This window comes from Bos mutus, chromosome 13 (assembly GCF_027580195.1).
Source record: "Bos mutus isolate GX-2022 chromosome 13, NWIPB_WYAK_1.1, whole genome shotgun sequence".
In the NCBI taxonomy this organism is placed as follows: domain Eukaryota; kingdom Metazoa; phylum Chordata; class Mammalia; order Artiodactyla; family Bovidae; genus Bos; species Bos mutus.
The window spans coordinates 36,571,768-36,585,123 of NC_091629.1; the positions used below are offsets into that span (position 1 = coordinate 36,571,768).

At 52.4% G+C, this 13,356-nt stretch overlaps 1 protein-coding gene across 1 annotated transcript; it reads left to right on the forward strand.

Annotated features, from left to right (window-relative positions):
- Positions 1-9,747: 9,747 nt before the first annotated feature.
- On the forward strand, positions 9,748-11,717 carry AVP (arginine vasopressin). Its single transcript, XM_070382077.1, has 3 exons — positions 9,748-9,867; positions 11,105-11,306; positions 11,480-11,717. The coding sequence occupies exons 1-3, from the start codon at positions 9,748-9,750 to the stop codon at positions 11,656-11,658; spliced, it is 501 nt and encodes a 166-aa protein (XP_070238178.1). The 3' UTR covers positions 11,659-11,717.
- The last annotated feature ends 1,639 nt before the right edge of the window (positions 11,718-13,356 follow it).

Here is a 13,356-nt window from a genome sequence, read left to right on the forward strand (position 1 = left end):
TTCCAGTGGGGACACCACACACTGTGGGCAGAGAAAAGGTGTCCTTGCCGTGCCCTACTGGGACTCCTGACCTTCAGAATCCACAAGCATAATGAAATGGTGGTCATCTGGAGCACTGTGTCACACATGCAGTTACGCAGCAGCAGGAACCGGAACAACCACAACATCCTAGGCAATCGCTGCAGAGAGAGCTGGGGAAGAAGGGGGAGAGCCCGGGGTACAAAGCCAGAGAGGGGAGGGGAAAGCCTGAAAACGTTCCTGTGCTAATACTTTGTACTTGACCATGGGAACCAGTGCAGACGGAGGACCGTGACGCCCCTGGGCTGGCTGGCACACGAGATCGGCCATTTGCTGAAGAGCCAGTGTAGGGCCAGACACAGGGTCCAGGGGACACACTGATGGAAGGAACACTGTCTAGTGGGGAAGAGAGACGGCGAAACTCATGATTAAGGGATGTCTATGCAGGGCAACACACAGACCTACAAGAAGAGTCGGTTCCGCTAAGGTCAAGGGTGGAGCAGATGGGACTCTGGTACCCATTTCAGAAAAATGTCTCAGTGGATTTTGAGGGATGGCCTCCATTGACCTGTCATAATAGCATCCTGATTTTGTGGGGTTTTTTTATATTTATTTAATATTTATTTGGCTGTGGCAGGTCTTAGTTGTGGCACTCAGGAGCTCCGTTGTGGCATGCAGGATCTAGTTCCCTGGGACCAGGGATCAAACCCAGGCCCCAGGCACTGGGAGGGTGGAGTCTTAGCCCTGGACCGCCAGGGAAGTCCCTTCATCCTGATTTCCTTTTAAAGCACTACCCTTTCTCTGTTGGCTACAGACCAAGGGAGCTTCGTTCAGTCTGTAGCCTAAGGAGTGGACATATGACTCTCAAGAACATGAGGGACAGGTAAGACTGGTCAGGAAGGGGCAGAAGGCAGTGAAATGGGTGTTTATATTCTGGTCTGGACCCTCGTGTCCTAAGGCAGGTGAAGAGGAAGCAGCTGAGTCGTTGGAGCCATGTGTCTCCTGAGGGCAGGGTTCTGGCAACTCAAAGGACCAGTAATGCCTAAGACCCAGACAAGAGAAATCTTTAAAGCCCTTCTCTGGATCGCCTTAGGATAAGACCAGGGGATATGCCCACCCAGAATCTGTGCACTGCAGGCTGTGGCCTGGAATGCCCTACCTGGCTTCCCTGTGACCGTCCGCTACTGGAAGTGTCCTCTTCCCTGGGTCTGTGGCCCAGGTGGACTACACCTCAGGTGCACAAATATGCCTGCACAGAGGAAAGAGGAGGCAATTTGTGAGGCCCACAGGCAGAGCCCAGCGTGTCCACGTGTGTGCCTGTCCCTGCGATGCGAGACAGAACAAAGCTGTAGGGAGAGACCAGCCCCCCAGGTTGCCAGGTTCTGCTACTTGAAGGTGGGCTTCAGATCATTGTAAACAAATATTTGTCAAGGTAGGAGGACAGAACATGTCTAATTTAACATTGTGTTAGCTTAACTTACAACTTTTATATATTTAGTCATATTTTACCACAGGGCCTAAAATGTGGGGCTGACACTTAAAAAACAAAACCTTTTTATTACGGAAAATTCCACATACATACAAAAATACAGATTAGTATAATCAACTCTCATGTATCCATCACTCAATTTCAACAACTCTCAATTCATGGCTAGTCTTGCTTCTTCTTACTTTTGTGTGTGCTAAATTGCTTCAGTCGTGTCCAGCTCTTTGAAACCCTATGGACTGTAGCCCATCAGACTCCTCTGTGCATGAGATTCTCCAGGCAAGAATACCAGAGTGGGTTGCAATGCCCAGGGATCAAACCTGACCCAGGGACCAAACCTGAATCTCTCAGTCTCCAGAACTGGCAGGCAGGGTCTTTACCACTAGCGCCACCTGGGAAGTCTTCTTGAAAAGTGAAAGTGAAAGTGAAGTCGCTCAGTTGTGTCCGACTCTTTGCCACCCTGTGGGCTTTAAGCCTACCAGGCTCCTCTGTCCATGGGATTTTCCAGGCAATAGTACTGGAGTGGATTGCCATTTCCTTCTCCAGGGTATCTTCCCAACCCAGGGATTGAGCCCGGGTCTCCTGCATTGTAGACAGACACTTTACGGTCTGAGTCACCTGGGAAGTCTTCTTACCCTCACCTAATTCACCCTTCTCATGTTATTTTGAAGCAAGTTAAGACAGCATCAGATTAACACATTTAGGACATGATGTGTAGGAGCTCCTGGAGCTCCCTCTTCCCAACAAAACAGCAAATCACAACCTGGGATAACCCATCAACGCTTTGAAAGGCGCAGGAGTGGGGACCCCCTCCCTCAGGGTGCTCTGGCATTGGGGTCCTGCTCCTCGCTGGCTGTGTCACTTCAGGAAATTGCTCAACCCGTTTGGGCCTCAGTCTCTGCATCAATAAAATGGTGATAAGTGTCTCCTGACGTTGTTACACGGCTTACAGTGGTAGTAATGGGAACACAGTCAGCCTGCGGTAACTGTTAGCTGCTCTCCATCACCCCTGTTCAGGAGTTTTCCCTGTTTAGTGCAGAAGATGGACAGATAAGTTTCTCCTCCCTGGGAAAGCAGAGGCTTGGAAGAGGGGACCCATTTTGTGGCTGCCTCCCTGGCCATAAGGAGGAACACCCAGACATAAAGTAGCTGCAAGAAGGGAGTAAGGAATTCCCAGTTGACATCCCTGAACCCCAGCCAAGCATAGGATCATCAGCCTTCAACCTTGAATCCTAAATAAGTTGTAAATGTCCTGGTGGTTTAGTCACGTCTGTGGGTTTTCAGGCAGTGGAGTGGTGAGGAGCACAGACTCTGGGGCCTGTGTCTGCTGTTTATTACCTGGGCCTCCTGGAGCAACTTCTCCTTCCTCTGGTTTCCTGTCTACAAATGGAGATAAAAATGACTTCCTCCTTCCTAGGGTTTTATGGGGATTCAAAGAGGAAAGGTTCGTAAAAGGCTGTGAACAGTGCAGTGAAAGTCGCTGTTGTTGTCTGGGGCTCAACAGGCCTATTTGTCCTGTGTTATGTCTTTACTGCACACGCGTGTGTACTAACACACACACTCACACACAGATCTACTTCCTTCACACCTTTGCACACACAAGCTGTTTATCCGGGCCAGCTGCATCCGCTCTCTCAGAGCTTCCCACTCAGCCTTCACTCCCCAAACTACAGGTATCGAAGGTGTTGGGGGACCTGCCCTGCGCGGCTGTCCGGCTGCTTGCACGTCTGCTCCGCCGCCCTGCGCGCGTCTCTCCGCCCACTAGGCGGGGCGGGACCGGCCGGGATCGCCGAGGGCGCAGCGAGGTATATTCTGGAAGCCTCAGCCGGCCGGCCGTGAGCCCAGGCAGCGCCTCCCGATTTGCGCTCGACCCCATCGGGTCCCCTCGGCCCACAAAGCTTCCTGACTGCGCTTCTGCTCATCTCGGCCCGCAGCCTTCCTGGTCACTCGTCTGGCTGCGTCGGGGAAGGGCGTGTGGTCCTCTGGCTCCTCCCCAGCCGACCCAAGGGGGCCACTTTAGTTGCCCCAGAGCAGCAGCCACTGTGCCCAGCGGGGCGCCAGGCCGGCCTCTTGGGCCCTGGAGCTGGAGCCCACAGACCCCAGAAGGGAATCCACTCACTTGACCATTGTACAGGCTTTTAAGATAGAAAAAGTCTGTCAAAAATAATTTTCCGAGGTTATGTTGCTTTTTATTTAGGTTATTTTTGCAAGTAAGCCTTTTTATGATGTCCTCTCATTTCTGATTTCTTTTAAGCTTAATGTAACCCCCTTAGAGATCTGATAAACATTCACATTCAGTTCCCTCCTGTCTGATGAAGAAGTGAAAGCCTTTTTTCCAGCTTACTCCTAGTGCAGACCCAAGGCAGTTTCATACCAAGGCCCAGCATTTTCCCTGTTTGTCACCGCTGCTCAGCACACCCTCTTGGAGTCGATTCAGTCCTGGTTCTTGGGCTCCTACAGTGTTTGCTGGCTTCCGGTCCTCTGCACAGCTCACAGAGCACTTGTGTGACCACACTGCCAAGAGTCCTTGACCCAGACTGATAGGAAGGAGGTGAGATGCTAGCAGACCTGTTTGCGAATGAGGCCACCCCCTTCCGAGGGTGGCAGAAATGTCATTGGAGTACAGCACTAGGTTGACCCTGAGAAAAGAGGAATAAGAAACAAGAGTGGGGAATAGTTAATTGTTACCTGTTCTCAGAAAAGATGGTCTCAGGGTAAGGAGGTACTTTAAGAACATTCTGATTAAAGATCTAAATGTAAGACCAGAAACTATAAAACTCCTAGAGGAGAACATAGGCAAAACACTCTCCGACATACATCACAGCAGGATCCTCTATGACCCACCTCCCAGAATATTGGAAATAAAAGCAAAAATAAACAAATGGGACCTAATTAACCTTAAAAGCTTCTGCACATCAAAGGAAACTATTAGCAAGGTGAAAAGACAGCCTTCAGAATGGGAGAAAATAATAGCAAATGAAGCAACCGACAAACAACTAATCTCAAAAATATACAAGCAACTCCTACAGCTCAACTCCAGAAAAATAAACGACCCAATCAAAAAATGGGCCAAAGAACTAAATAGACATTTCTCCAAAAAGACATACAGATGGCTAACAAACACATGAAAAGATGCTCAACATCACTCATTATCAGAGAAATGCAAATCAAAACCACTATGAGGTACCATTTCACACCAGTCAGAATGGCTGCGATCCAAAAGTCTACAAATAATAAATGCTGGAGAGGGTGTGGAGAAAAGGAACCCTCTTACACTGTTGGTGGGAATGCAAACTAGTACAGCCACTATGGAGAACAGTGTGGAGATTCCTAAAAAACTGGAAATAGAACTGCCTTATGATCCAGCAACCCCACTGCTGGGCATACACACTGAGGAAAAACCAGAAGGGAAAGAGACACGTGTACCCCAATGTTCATCGCAGCACTGTTTATAATAGCCAAGACATGGAAGCAACCTAGATGTCCATCAGCAGATGAATGGATAAGAAAGCTGTGGTACATATACACAATGGAGTATTACTCAGCCATTAAAAAGAATACATTTGAATCAGTTCTAATGAGGTGGATGAAACTGGAGCCTATTATACAGAGTGAAGTAAGCCAGAAGGAAAAACATAAATACAGTATTCTAACGCATATATATGGAATTTAGAAAGATGGTAACAATAACCCTGTGTATGAGACAGCAAAAGAGACACTGATGTATAGAACAGTCTTATGGACTCTGTGGGAGAGGGAGAGGGTGGGAAGATTTGGGAGAATGACATTGTAACATGTAAAATATCATGTAAGAAACGAGTTGCCAGTCCAGGTTCGATGCACGATACTGGATGCTTGGGGCTAGTGCACTGGGACGACCCAGAGGGATGGTATGGGGGGAGGGAGGAGGGGAGGAGGGTTCAGGATGGGGAACACATGTATACCTGTGGTGGGTTCATTTTGATGTTTGGCAAAACTAATACAATTATGTAAAGTTTAAAAATAAAATAAAAATTAAAAAAAAAGAAAAGAAAAGAAATGCAGAATAACTTTTCAAAAAAAAAAAAAAAAAAGAACATTCTGAGATTTCAGGTTTAATCTGGAGGTTTGCAACTCTTTGTTACATAAAGATTTCAGACAATTCTAACGTCTTATAGCATCTTCAGATCTGAGTCACCTAAGACCTCAGACAGGACTTCCCTGGTAGTTTAGTGGTTAGGAATCCACCTGCCAATGAAAGAGACATGGGTCTCATCCCTGCTCGGGGAAGACTCTACGTGCCGTGGGGCAGCTAAGCCCGTGTGCCACAACTACTGAGCACCCCTGCCCTACAGCCCATGCTTTGCAACAAGAGAAGCCACCTCAGTAAGCCCACACACCGCAGCTAGAGAGGAGCCCCTGCTCACCCCAGCTAGAGAAAGCCCATGCACAGCAACAAAGACCCAGCACAGTCAAAAATAGGTAAAGAAATAAAAAAAGACCTCAGTGAGATAAGACATGGGGTCAGTACATCAAGCAACCTTGAGAACAGGTGTGACTCACTCAAACGCACAGAGTAATTCCCTGGAGAGCCTTTCCTTCTTTTAGTAATTTATTGAAAACCCACTGTGTGGCAAGTACTGTACCAGGAGTGGGCTTTCATTCTAGAGGGGGCACAGCCATATATACAAAAAATAATAAATAATACATAGACAAACATATAAACTGCAAATTGTAGTAGGTGCTATTAAACCCGTCAACATAGACCCAGGTTAGAAAGTAACTGAGGTAGGTGTGAGGGATGCTCCAGGTGGGTGCTCAGGGAAGGCTCCTCTCGGGAGGTGACACTTCAAAGCAACCAGTGAACCCTAGGGATGGGTGACAGTAGGCAAATCGTTTATGACAAGGAAACAGCAAGCTCTGAAATTCCAAAGCAGGGGTGGAAAGAAGCAGATAGTTTGAAATGATAGATTTTAGAGGTAGGACTAACAAAGAGTGAGGGAAAGCACTGGATCAGGGTGAGTCCCAGGTTCTGGGAGGACCAGTTGGCTGGATGCTGGTGTGATTGCAGAGCAGGAGAACCCTGGGAGAGAGCAGGTGAGAAATTAAGACTCAGGAGTTGAGTCTGTCCACGTTAAGTTGGAAAGGCTTATTGAATATCCAAGGGTAGATGTCACTGGGCACTTGGGGGAGAAGCCCAGGATGGAAGTATGGATTTGAGAATCATTAGTTTGTAGGAAGTATTAAAAAACTATGGGGTTAGAAGCAATCACCTAACAAAAGAAGAGAAGAGACATAAGACTGAGTCCTGGGATTCTCCAATATTTAGAAGTCAAGGTCAAAGAGGTAGAGCCAGAAAAGGAGACAGAAAGAACATCCAGTGTGGTAGATTTTTAAAGCCTATATTTAAAAAGGACAAGTGCAAATTTGAAATCCCTGGCAGTCCAGTGGTTAGGAATCAGCAATTTCACTGCTGGGGCCTGGGTTCAATCCCCGGTTGAAGAATTAAGGTTCTGCAAGCCAGGAGGCATGGCCAAAGAAAGGACAACTGCTCAACCATGTTGAATGCAACTAGGGGATAATGTAAAATGAGGACATGGATGTGACACCAAATTTGGTAATACAGAGGTACCTTATGACATTGATAATAGGAGTTTCTGGGGTTGGTTTGGGCAGAAGCCTGACTGGAGGGAGTTGAAGAGGAAATGTTGACTTCTGAATAAAAATGGCAGATGGATGACAATGAAAAGCAAAGGTGATCATTAACTCGAAGGAACAAAAAGCTATGACATTATTATATCAAGAAAATGGTGAATGGGAGGGTACCTGTTGTGAGTTGGGGTACGGAAGGACAGGTGAAAGAGCTAAATTCTCTCTAAGTGACATTGAATCAAGATCATGAGCTAAGGTGTAGGAGATATAAGGGTGGAAAATATGTGAAGAAGTACTTTTGGAAAGGGAACATATAAGGAAAGTGAAGAAGGGGTGGGAGTGTCCCAAGGGTCCACAGGACCTGGGAGGTGTTATATTGGTAATGCAACCAGTCCCAACCACTGAGACTTTCCCAGCCAGTGTGGATTCCAAGAAGGTGGTACTGGGAGAAGCAGGCCCTCTGGTATCTGTTGGAGGTGGGGTTTGGGGTCTTTAAGGGGCCCTAGTGTGGGAGGCAAGTCTTAGATGATCCAGGTAGACATGGCTGGTTAGCACACAACTTGTACCAGAGCCTGAGCCCTTTATTTCCTGTAGCCCCTTCAGTTTTCAGTTGGTAACTCAGACCTAAAGTGCAGAGAGGGTAAGTGCTGGACCAAGGCCACACAGCTGGACTAAGCCAGGCCTCTGACTTTCTCCTGGGTCTGCCCCACAGCCCAGAGACTCAGGAGAGCAGTGACCAGATCAAGTTTATTTTTTGGCCATGAGTGGAATGAAAAGGTTCATCCTGGGTTAACTCAAGAAGGTACTCTCTCTGGAAAAATCTCTTAAGGTCTTATTAATAGTAATATGGCATTAATTGGAGAAGGCAATGGCACCCCACTCCAGTACTCTTGCCTGGAAAATCCCGTGGACAGAGGAGCCTGGTAGGCTGTAGTCCATGGGGTTGCAAACAGTAGGACACGACTGAGCGACTTCACTTTCCCTTTTCACTTTCATGCATTGGAGAAGGAAATAGCAACCCACTCCAGTGTTCTTGCCTGGAGAATCCCAGGGACGGGGGAGCCTGGTGGGCTGCCGACTGTGGGGTCGCACAGAGTCGGACACGACTGAAGTGACTTAGCAGCAGCAGCAGCATGGCATTAATAATACTACAATACTACAATTAATTAACTTCACAATGGTACAGGCACTTTTCCAAAGCTCTCATATATTACATTATCTTAGTCCTCATGACAACTTGGTGATGTGGCTGCAAGTATTTTCCCTACTTCACCCTGGAGGAAAATGAGGCTCAGAGAAGTCAAGTGATCCACCCTAGTCATGATGTTTCGAGCAACAGAGGCCAGATTCCAACAGGCTGCTGGGCTCCAATGTCCTCACGGCTCCCCATCCTTGGGACCTGGGACCCTGTACTGCGCTTGGTGGGCAGGAGGCAGCTGGAGCTTCCCGCCGGCACCCTGGAGAAGAGGCCAAGAGTCTGGGGGCGGGGGGTGAGCCAGGGGCTGTGCAGAACCTGAGAGGTACCGGGTGGCTAGCTTAGGTCCAAGGATCAGAGAGCCACTTACGTGGCCCAGAGAGGGAGACTTCCATCCCTGAAGCCCACCAGCCTGGGGTCATAAACCAAAGGCTGCTTTCTCAGGCTGGGCCCCTTTGGCTGTGGCTTTGCCCCTCCCCCAAATCCCCTTGAGGCCCCAGGCCTGAGCTGGTATCTGCCCTAGTCCCCACAAATCAGGGTACTGGTCAGGGTAGGAATTGGGGTGCTGGCTGTCAGTTTCTCCCCCGACCTTTGAACTTTGCTGGGTCAGGATTTCTTCTTTCCCTGTAGACACTCACTCTACTGCTGCCTGGAAGGGGAGTGGTGGGGATATGCCAAGAAGCTGTCCCCAGGGTCCCCAGTCCCTCCAGGAAACTTCCCCACGCACCAAGTAGAAGGGCCCCTGATTCCATGTTGCTCCCTTGCCTCCATGACACAGGGCTGCGGGCAGCATTTCCTCTTCTAGGGCAGCTGGTACAATGGCCTCTGTCAGCACCACCGAGGGTGTGTGCCATTCTTGGTCACTTGTCCTCTCACGGGACTAATCCCCCAGATGGGGTCCTGCATACCGACTGTCCCCTGCCCACCACTCCTGGGCTGGGGCCTGACTTACTCCTTACCAGCAGCCCCTGGGTCCCCTTGCCCCCTTCTCTGGGGTCTGTGTCAGGGGACAGGGCCTGTTGACCCTCAGCCTCTTCTGGACACCAGAAAGCTTGGAGACAGTTTCCAGGTGACCCCCCCTCATTCCCCGTCTGTCCACCTCCGCAAGTCTAGAGAGCCGCAATCATAGCCGCAGCAGCTCCTGTCACACCGCAGCCACACCGCTGCCTATGACAGCCTGGAGGCCAGCATCCCTCCCCCACCGTCCCCTGCACAGGTCCACGTGCGTCCCCAGATGCCTGAATCACTGCTGACGCCTGGGGACCTGGAGGCCACGGGCTCCTGGGGAGCCACTGGGGAGGGGGTGGCGGCCACGTCACTTCAGAGGGAACACCTGCAGACATAAATAGGCAGCCAGCGAAGACATCGCAGCACAGTCCACAGAGCAGCACTGCGCACTGTGCCCACCCGTGCCAGGATGCCCGACGCCACACTGCCCGCCTGCTTCCTCAGCCTGCTGGCCTTCACCTCTGCTTGCTACTTCCAGAACTGCCCAAGGGGCGGCAAGAGGGCCATGTCCGACCTGGAGCTGAGACAGGTATGACCATGACCGCTCTCAGAGCTGCAGGGAAGGGGCAGAGGCCCAGGGACGGCACCACCGTGCAGGGGCTAGCAAGGGAAGTCGTGGGAGAGGCAGGCTTTAGGGGAAGTGCCCAGCAGAAGAAGGGAGGCTTGGCATGGCCAGACAAAGGGGACCAGGCTGTCAGGCAGGCTAGGACAGGTTGCAGGACTTCCGGAACACTGTCCCTACCAGAGAAGGGATGCTGGCAAGAGGTTTCCCTAGTTCCTGGGCTTGGAGCTGCAGCAGGGAGAATGGGCAAGGCCTTCTCTGTGCCCATGGGGCCTCTCCTCCAGGACCAGCTGGAGCTTCAGAGGCTCTGTCCTCCCAGCACTCTAAGCCTTCCCCGATCAGCGTCCAGCTTCTCCTAGCCATGGGCCCCAGCATTCACCCCGGCCCCGAAGCTGGCCATTGCCCTGAGCTTGCCCGAGTGACAGGTGCCACTCAAGCATCCTGTAAAGAAGTTCTTCTGGGTACCTAGCCCAATTCTTTCATGCTGCATGTCCAATGAGTCCCTCTTAATCCATCTTCAGCAGCACTAAAGGAAACCCAATCACCGTGCTCAATTCTGCCATCGTCAAAAGTGGCCAGTTTTGAGCTGCTGAACAAACTTTTGGGAAGGTGGGCAGCCCCCACTGACGGCCCTTCCTCTGCTCGGCAGCTTTGGAAGCTGGAGTCACCTAGGTGCCTCATACCCTCCTCTAGGGCTCAGATCCTTGCCACTCAGGGTCAGTCCTTAGACGGACTAGCAGAAGTCAAGGTCCCAGTGAGACCCACTGGCTTGAGGGGCAGGGCAAGGGCAGAGAGGGGACAGGACAGGACAAGGAGGGGCGGGGGAGGGAGGGCAGAAGGAAGGTCTGCTTCAAGGGGAGGGTAGTGGGCAGCTGAGAGAAGGGTGAACACCAGGAGGCCCCAGAGCTGAGGGGGAAATTCTCCCCCAAATAGCGCATGAGGGTTCCCTTTGACAAAGCGGGAGGACGCTGAGGGGTGTGACTGACAGCTGTTCCTCAAACATCTGAAAACCGAGGGAGCGGAGAAGCTTTTTTTTGACTGCTCTCCTTCGACCAATTTTGGGCCCAAAGAGAGCCAGGGAGACCCGCCACCTCCCGCGCTCCTCCGGCCGCCCTCGCCCGCCCGGCTCAGCCCCCCACCCCACAGGGTCTCCCTCCCCGGCCGCTCCCCTCCCGCCCCCGGCTCATCCCCTCCCTCCCACCAGTGTCTCCCCTGCGGCCCCGGGGGCAAAGGCCGCTGCTTCGGGCCCAGCATCTGCTGCGGGGACGAGCTGGGCTGCTTCGTGGGCACGGCCGAGGCGCTGCGCTGCCAAGAGGAGAACTACCTGCCGTCGCCCTGCCAGTCCGGCCAGAAGCCCTGCGGGAGCGGGGGCCGCTGCGCCGCCGCCGGCATCTGCTGCAACGACGGTGCGCGGCCCGGGCGGTGGGGCGGGGGCGGGGAGGGGGGCGAGGAGGGGGCGGGGCCGGGGCCGGGGGCGGGGGCCGGGTTGATCTGGGTCCGGGTCTGGAGGGGGTGGGAAGCGGGGCCCGGTCCCCGAGACGCGCCCGCCAGCTGCGCGCTCAGCCCGTGCTCCCCGCAGAGAGCTGCGTGACCGAGCCCGAGTGCCGGGAAGGTATCGGCTTCCCCCGCCGCGTTCGCGCCAGCGACCGGAGCAACGCGACCCTGCTGGACGGGCCGAGCGGGGCCTTGTTGCTGCGGCTGGTGCAGCTGGCGGGGGCGCCGGAGCCCGCGGAGCCCGCCCAGCCCGGCGTCTACTGAGGCGCACCCCCAACCCCACCCCTGCCCTCGCAGCACGAAAAATAAACGTTTTAAAGGCACTGCTAGTGTGCGTCTCTGCCTCTGGGGGTGGAGAGGGGAGACGAAGGGAGGGCGGGGGATCAGTTCCTGGACCCGAAGTCGCGCGCAGATCCACCCCCAGAAAAGGGACAGATGCTGGGGGAAGCGATCTTGGGCCAGCATGATTCTAGATAGAACAACGGCCTGGGAGACCTGGGGAGCGCGGAGAGGGAGGCCGCCGCCTGGGAGTGGCCGCGGAAGGGGCTGGGCTGGGGCTCTGGCAATAGGATGGAAATAAAAACAGAGAGAGGGGAAAGACAGTGTTGGGCAAGATAGCAAGAGAGAGCGGGATAGCAGAACGGTGCAGAGAGACGTTGAGAGTCACAGAGAGAAGAATGAGAGAGGGGCAAGGGGATGAGCCAAGGGTGACCAGGAGTTCCTGACTCTTTTTACATCCCAGGAGACTGAGGCAAAAACAGCTCCAGGAATTCCCAGACTTTCTCATCCGAGACTGTGTTTTATGTGCCCGAGTGTGGGGGACATTATCACCCCAGATCCAGCAGAGAGGAGGGCCAGGTACTGTCTGTCCAGGAGGAGACTAAGTACCCCCATTCAGGCCACTCAGCCAGGGTGAGAGACGGAGCCTACAGAAACCCTGGGTACATTCCCCGCCCCCATACAGCCACACCAACCCCCTGCCTCCTCCAACACACACTCGCAATCAAGAAAAAAAATCATTAGGTACGTGCCCCATGATCCTTGACCACAGTCATAGATACGGATCTGAGATTCACATTCAGAAGCACAGACACACGCAGAGAAACAGACAGAGCCGACTGGACCACACACAGGCACGTACACACACACACACACACACACACACACACACACACACACACACACACACGCTCACATTAGGACCTTCCAGCCTGGCCTATGCAGCTTCAGGGCAGATGTCTGCTAGCATTTGACAGATGCTCTTCTATGTCCCTCAATCCTTTGTCCCCTCTATCCCATTCAACCCTTTATCCCCCCTCCCCTCACTCCTCTCTTTCCCCTGCCCCCACCCCAGCTCTTTGGCCCTCTCCTGCCTCTTGCTTCTCTCCTTTCCCCGCTATATCCCTTCCAAGCCTCTTCTCGCCCCTCTTGCCTTTGTTACCTCCCATCCTTCTCTCTTTCTCCGCTCTCTCTTCTTTGCATCCTCATCTTGGGATTTCTTGCTCCATGTCTTGGGACCTCAAGGGGCTGCATCTGCTCTGGAATCTTCTGAGACTTGGAGGCCACCGAGAGAGCACAGGCAAAGAGAATTCTTTCTGAGCCCTGACCCTGAGCCTCGGGGCAGAGCCTAGTGACACAGTCCTGTCAGCCCCAGGCTCTCTTCTGCTCTTAGAGCCCTAGCTCTGCCATCACCCTGACCCACCTCAGGGTCCAGCATGATTAAGTCTGGCTGGGGCAGGGCACACTCCGGCTTCTCTCCCTGCCATGGCCTCACCCCTCTGCCCTAGTGTGGTGCACTCAGGGCCAGTATTTAGGTCTTCCCAGACCTGGACCAGACTTAATAGGAATTTAGTAATTTTTCCAGACAGAGGGAGATGGGAAGAGGCAAGCTGGTGTTTTAAAAATGGATCATATGCTCAACATTGCTAATTATTAGGAAAACACAGATCAAAACTACAGTGA